This window comes from Penaeus monodon, chromosome 38 (genome assembly GCF_015228065.2).
Source record: "Penaeus monodon isolate SGIC_2016 chromosome 38, NSTDA_Pmon_1, whole genome shotgun sequence".
Classification (NCBI taxonomy): domain Eukaryota; kingdom Metazoa; phylum Arthropoda; class Malacostraca; order Decapoda; family Penaeidae; genus Penaeus; species Penaeus monodon.
In genome coordinates, this window is record NC_051423.1 from 13,537,785 (window position 1) to 13,545,191 (window position 7,407).

The 7,407-nt window shown below is 43.4% G+C and overlaps 1 protein-coding gene across 1 annotated transcript in view; it reads right to left on the reverse strand.

Annotated features, from left to right (window-relative positions):
* LOC119596575 (alsin-like) overlaps window positions 1–3,842 on the reverse strand; it is a 28,412-nt gene extending 24,570 nt beyond the window's left edge. The window contains exons 1-2 of the mRNA XM_037945883.1: window positions 3,603–3,842; window positions 3,293–3,499 (exon numbers count right to left, since the gene is read on the reverse strand). Of these exons, the coding sequence (XP_037801811.1) occupies window positions 3,293–3,499; window positions 3,603–3,827 (432 nt within the window). The 5' untranslated portion in view covers window positions 3,828–3,842. The remainder of the gene's footprint in view (window positions 1–3,292; window positions 3,500–3,602) is intronic.
* Window positions 3,843–7,407: the final 3,565 nt, after the last annotated feature.

Here is a 7,407-nt window from a genome sequence, read left to right on the forward strand (position 1 = left end):
GCCTTTGCCCTGCCTACCAAGCCCTGAGATAGCTGAACTGTAGGCTTTCCTTGCAGATGACTGCAGTCTGCTCAGTGGATGGACAGATCATCTCATATCATGTTGGGGTTCGTGAATGTTGGGCTGAGTATTTTGAGCAATTGTACCAAGCCCTCCAACAGTTAGCTTGGATGCAAGTTATATCACAATGCCTGTGCCGGACCCACCTATCAGTGAGGAACCTCCTACCCTAATGGAGGTTAGGGTGGCGATTTCCAAGCTGAAGAGTGGGAAAAAGCTGCAGCCATATGTATCCCTGCTGAACTTCTAAAGGCTGGGGGTGAACCTATGGCACGGGGCTTGCATGTAGTCTTGACTGCCATCTGGCAGTCTGGTACCATTCCCCTTGACCTGTTGAGGGGCATGGTCATCCCACTCTGGAAGGTGAATGGGGATCATTGGGAATGTAACAACTATTGTGACTTTACACTGCTCAGCATAGCAGGCAAAGTTTTCTCTACATTCATGTGAAACAGATCCGCCATTACCTACTAAGGCACCAGAGATCGCGGCAGTCTGGATTCAATCCCGGCAAGTCCACAATAGACCACATATTAGCACTTCGAGTAATTGTGGAACTCCATCGTGAATTTAGTTGTGGGTTGCTTGCAGCCCACATCGACCTCAAGAAAGCGTTTGCTTGTTCTCATTTTTTTTCTCTCCCTTATCTTCCCATTCTCTTATGGCCACTCGCCATAAAGAAAGCCGCGGTACATGGCCGGGGGGAAGGGAGAGGGGGAGGGGTAGAGGAGCGGGAAGGGACATTTGGGCTTATGTGAGGGGAGGGGTGGGGAAAGGGGTGAGTCAGTTCAGCAGTTTGTCGTGAATAGTAATGGTTACCTCACTGGCTCTCATCCGTAAAGTGGGGTGTCCTCACAGCCAAGTGTAAGGTGAGACTACTATCCCTCGAGGAGATTGAGCAGTCTTGTTTGCATCTTGGAAGAATATGCTTTGTGGTTTGCCCAGTCTCGGGCGGCGGAGGATCGCTTTTGATGTAGTGGCGGCCCTTGCAGGTGTTATTTTTATATATTTATTTATTGTGCGTGTGAGAGAGACAGAGAGAGAGAGTGTGTGTGTGTCTCCTCTTCCACCAGATGAGAATGCTACTGATTACAGTGTTGAAGGGAAGCGGAGATGGTGCGACTTTTTGGAGCCTCTGCCCGGTGCGCTTTGTCGCCCACTCCGGCCACAGTGACACCATAGCCTCCGTTATGCCAGTCATTTCAAGTCTCGCCTACGGTCGAGTGCGTCTCACCAGGCAAAACACAAACAAAATCTGCATGACATTCTTTTAAACTATATGTATGGTAAACAACGGCTCTGGGATACGTTGGTGTTTTAAAACATCAGGCTACTATTTTATGAATCTGATCAAAATGTTCAAATATTTGGGTTGAAAATGAAAATTGGGAATGTTATCGAAGTGGAGTGGCACGACCGTAGAGTTTTGGACCACGAGCAGTGGGGAAAGTCTACGCCCCTTGCAAGCTGTGGTTGTGGCTTCTCCAGAGGGGTTGTACCAACTAGAAAATATTCAAGGGCATTCAGGAAGAACCAGGTTGTAAATCTAGGATGGAAAACTCATCTGCGGCTGCACTTGTTGCATCATTGCAGCTGCGAGTTTTATAGGCATAATTGATCATTACCGAGATCGAGAGCTTGATGGAGAGATGGAGGGGGTCAGACAGGTTATCAGAATTACTGTGAAGGTTATCACTCTAACTTAGACCCATTGATAACACTCTACCCCGGGATGTTTCTTATTGGATGTCAGATGTTATCACGTCTGTCTGAAGTGCCTTTCTGTCGCTGATGCCCTTCGCTCTCTACCTAGCTGCCCATCTTCATTTTTCCTTCCCTCTCTGTCTATCTGTCCATATTCCTTCTTCTTATTTCCTCTCTATTCCCTCTCTTTTCTTCCTTTCTCTTCCTTCCCACTCTCTTCTTCCTCCCTCTCCGTATTATTTTCTTTTCATTATTTTTTTTCCACTTGTCTCCATCCTTTTCATCCTGACTTTCTCCATTTTTCGTCTTTTTCATAATTGCATCGTGAATTGCTATAGTTGATCCTGAGACTCTGGGGAATTCCGACACCGATTATTGGCCTAATAACAAGCCTATATACCGGGTACTGAAAGTGCTGTAAAGTGTGGTGGGCCTGTCAAACTTCCTCCCTGTTAATTCAGAGGTGAGGCAAGGCTGTGTCCTTGCACCAACACTTTTCAACACCTACATGGACTGGATAATGGGTAGAGCTACTAGCCAAAGTCAAGTGTGAGCAACCCTGGGCATATCATGTCTCAGACCTTGACCTTTGCCATGATGTTTGGCCACTCTATCTGAGCCCTTGGAATCACTTGGTGGCGGCTCTTGATGCATTTTACAATGAGGCGACAGCCCTATGCCTAGAGGTCTCCTGGACCAAGATCAAGGTTCAGGATTTTGGGGGCCTGTTAGGGGAACCCATTCAGTCGATCCATGCTTGTGGTGAGGACGTTGAAGTCACAGAGAGTTTTGCATACCTTGGGAGCATAGTCCATTTCTCTGGGCTGTCAGATTAAGAAGACAGCTGATGGATTGGCCTGGCAACAGGAGCCATGAACTCGATCAACAAGAGCACTTGGAGATGTCGGTACCTATGCAGAAGGACCAAGCTACGTGTCTACAAGGCCTTGATACTGCCAGGATGCTATCTACTGCCTTGGAGTCATCTTGATGCCTTTTGTAACTTTTGTTCGCCATATTATGGGGCACAGTTGGCAGGACATTTACACTGTGAGACTGGCAAGGGACCTGTTACTTGCATAACCGGGATCGCCAACTCAGACTATATGGGCATCTAGCTCGCCTTCCTGTGGACGATTCTGCCAATCAGGATGTCTCTCTGTGAGACAATCCTGGGTGGAGGAGGCCCATGAGACAACCCAGGAGGTCATGGCTTGGGCAGCTCGATGAGACCTGTCGCGAGGAATTAGAGATGGTCCGAGGGCCTGCCTGGAGACTTGCCATGAGGGACCCTCGTGGCTGGAAGCAAAGAGTGGATGCTGCCATGCGCCCTATCGGCGCTAGCCCCTTGATGATATGTATATATACACACATACAAACAAAAACACACACATACATAAATATATATAAAAAAGCACATACAATAAACACTTAAAAGAAGATAACAACTTGATATGCTGTAGAAAAATGTAAATAAAATAAAGACTAAATCTTGCTGACAAAATATCTGAGACTCTGTACAGCTTACTTTAAGTGTGGTGAACATAAGGCCGAGTTCTCCAAGCAGGCTCCAGCTGCTGGCGCCACCACCACCGCCATCATCAAGTAAATCCTCAACAAGGCGGATCTCAGCCCCCAAGTGCTGGATGCGGGAACGCACAACCACAAACTGCATCACAGGGAAAAGGTCGTCCATTGTCCACTGGAACATCCTCCCCAGACGTGCCACAGCGCGCTGCCAAGACAAACATAATGGTGCTTACTAGTACTTACCTTCTATAGTGCCATTTTCAATATTTGAGCCATTCCCTTTTGTAATTATGAAAGAACAGACAGACCTCGTTTATGCACTCGAAAGTCTTCTGGATGACGGCTAGTTTGTCCCTTGGAGAGAATGCCGTGGATAGCAGCTGGAGGGTCTCAATGGCATCGCTGAAGTGGCCCTCCCTGGCTGGTGAAGGTGCCAGGGTCAGGCTCGAGGGGCGCTGTGGTTCAGCACTGGGACTGGCCTCTCCTCGCTCTGAGACATCCTCTAGCCAGAACTTCCTGGGGCGAAGAAGCATTTGGATAATCTCTAGTCCAAACATATCTCTCTCTCACACACACACACACTGCTATGAAGCTATATGATCAGATCACACTAATTCTTTTCCTTTATTGTTTTACTCTTGAAAGGTTGACTGTAATTATTATACCTGTATGGCTGTACAAATAAACTATTTGTCTGCCTAGTTTTAAAATATGGATACTGCCAGTTTGTAGTCCCTGAAAGCAGCATCCTTTTTGGAGTCATAGCCAGGCTGTGAAGGAGGTGGATTTTGAATTCTTATGGTTCTGTAACTTTCTTTATTTTCTCTTTGGCAGGGGCCAAGTTAATACTGATCAAAATCCATCCAGTGAAATAAAGTATGTTGATGCCACCTAGAAGCCCCAGAAAATAATTATTTTAATGCTATTAAAGCATGGGGCGGACAATGTGGATAGAATAGAAAAAAATACTGTCCTTTTTCTAAACTTTAATTATTAGAGCGTTTATGAAAATGGTTAATTTCATTTCATGTTCAGTACAGAGAAATACAAAAAAAAAGTAAATAAAAACTAATATTATGGTTACTTCATGTTCATAAAGATAAGGGACATAACATAACTTCTGTTGCATTCCCGAAATCCCCCACACTTCGATACATGTATCAAATAGGGATTTATATTTTCATTAACTAGCCTCACATCATAATTTTCAATACAAAATTCTATCTTAAAAGTGCATAAAATGGTTCTTTGCCTCTTAAGCAGTGCATAAAATACTTGTTCACTCGATATGAGTAAGTTATAGACTTATCGACTTGTGTGAAATTCAGAAAAAGTAACTTCTTTTTCCGGAATTTTGTATGTCTAGGGTTGCCACAAAACACACACACACACACACACACACACACACACACACACACACACACACACACACACCTTGTGACAACGCAGGCTAATTCTTCTATTATCACTGTACTTGCACTGATCACTATCACAATCCGTGAAATCTGTCTGTAGGCCTAAAAGATTATCCAGACATTTGATCACGGATTGCAAACACACACCCACTCCAACAGCTGAAGACATGGAGCTCACTTCAAACATTATTTACGTCCTGGTGGACAAAGTAAGAATCACAGAACAATTATGAATACCATCCATAAATACCATAATAGTAAAAAGTTAAAAATAACAATAATGTATGAAATCAACAAGAAATCTAGCTTTTCACAGGGTATAATGATACGGTTGGCAAGGATGTGTCACAATCGACACCTACTAACATTTTTCTTAATTTCAATATAATATTTGCTTCCTCCCATCTTCAGCTTTATCCGTACATAATTAGGTCTCTCTTACATTACTGATCACACAAATAGCGGTATATGCTAATGGAAAGTATTTTGTCTGATTTTCTATTTCTGTTGAAATATTGGGTATCAGGGTAGTTGGCATAGCTGTATGATGTATGATAATCAATACAATGGGTGGATTGGCGTTTCTGTTTAGTGTCTTCTTTCTTGATCTTTTTTTCTTTTTTTTCACTCAATTAAATGCAATTCAATTCAATATTCATAGAATCTATGGCTATCTTCGATGCGTACTTCATCCAGGAGGTTACTGTGAACACTGGTCTTCTCTGGGACAATGTTACTCAGCGGGGGATACTGTGCATATTGCAGCTCTGTAGCTGACGGGCACTTGGTGTGGCTATCTAGGGATCTCCAGACAGAGAAGACTAGTGTGACCATTACTTAACCATTAGCCAAAGTCTGGGAATCCAGTGAAGTGGCACTCACAAAGGAATTCCTGCTATTGCCTGATGGATCACCAGCCCTCCACACCCAGATCTGCCCCTTTCTATTATAATACAAATTTAGGTTAGTCAGAATTTGTGTTACAGTAGAACATTTTTTGTTAGGACTGCCAGATTCATTTAGGTATTGCTTTTCTTCTTTTTGCTCTCTTTACTTTTGTTTGCTTGCTGAAGAGAAAATGGCGGCATGCTCGCTCTTTCCCAGGTTCATTCTCATTCTGTGGTATCCATCCATCCTATTTTTTTTCTCTCTGTCTAACCCCCTATGCCAATGAAACTGATCCCCAAGAGTAATTTATACCATCTCGTAATCTGGCTGATGTACACATTTTTGGAATTCCTACTGAAAACAGATAAAACTGAACATACGTACATACATGACTCGTACAGTGTACACATATACATGAACATACAGCTGACACAACACCAATCCCACTCACTCCCTCTACCTCTCCTTCCTCCAACCTTTTCTGTACAACACCTGAAAGCCTCTTTAACTCTTTGCCGATGGGTTACTTCCCGATGCGCAAGCCCTCTCTCCCGGGTTGTATTCATAGTGGCCCGGGCCCCGCTGCCGTGGGCTTCATATCGTCACCCCTAGCATGCGCGACAGCTCATGGCCCATAACCAGCATCCCTTCCCTTTTTTCGTAATACTAAGAACCTATGTTGTATTTTCAGTATTATTTTTTTCTAAGGACTCCATATCTTGCCATATGTAGTGTCCCCGTGAGGGCCGCGATTTTCTAGTTTAGACACCCCATTCGTCGTTTTTCGCTGTGAAGGGGCGCCACCTATCGAGATATATTTTCCCCAGACATTTTAAACATTGTTCAACAGTATATAGTAAAATATCTATACTTTTAATATGGCCAAGAAATCTCCATGGGTATATGTGTATAGCAAAACTAATAACATAAGCAAAATGAATATAATGTCTTTCCATATGATTGAAGACCCACGAACTCCCGCCTCTCGGCCAGTTTGATTGTGGCGAGAGTCTCTCAACTGAGAGGAACCTATTTTTTAAAAAACAAGCTCTTGCGAGATAAGTATTCGGGATTCGTGTATTTTCATGGTTAGCCCTTTTAATCGGGGATTAATCCGGTAAGGCCACGGGGTATTGTGTAGCTTCCTATAAAATAAAAGGTGCAAGATCTATTATTATTTTATTTATGTTTGTCTCGCCCTACAACTCATTCCTCGGCTCTGGTTAAACCCCTCTCTATGCTCTAATGAAATTTTTTACGCCCCTTTGTACGTATTTTCGTTTGTCTTATATTATTTTGATAAGCTCTAGGATTATTGAAAAGGGGGGGGGGTCCGTCACAGTCCAACTCATTCAGTGGGTGAAGGGCCGCTCATGTACGGACCCTACGCCACAGGTGGTATGCAGCGGTGTGTGGATGTTGCAATTGTAGCGGCTGTTTTTAATTTTTGTATTAAGTAAGTATTGCAATTAATCGTCAGCTTCTTTTTTAGAATATTAGGTCCGTTACTAGGATCATGTTATAAGAATTTTTGGTTTTATGTAGTCTTTTCACTGTTTTGTAACTAATAATTCATGTGATTGTTTTACATTGTAATTGCACTGTAAATTTATTTTGCAACATCAAGAACTCATGTGCTAAGATGTAATTTGCTCTTGTAAATTGTGAGTGTCAGTGTCTACCGTTGTTAATTGTCCACAGATTGAGAGGAGGACGCCAGAGTACACCACTCCGTTTGATTCGACCTTGCGCCCTGGATCTAATGAATGGGTGCATGAGTGTGCTTGTATTGCAGCCCATCTACCACAGT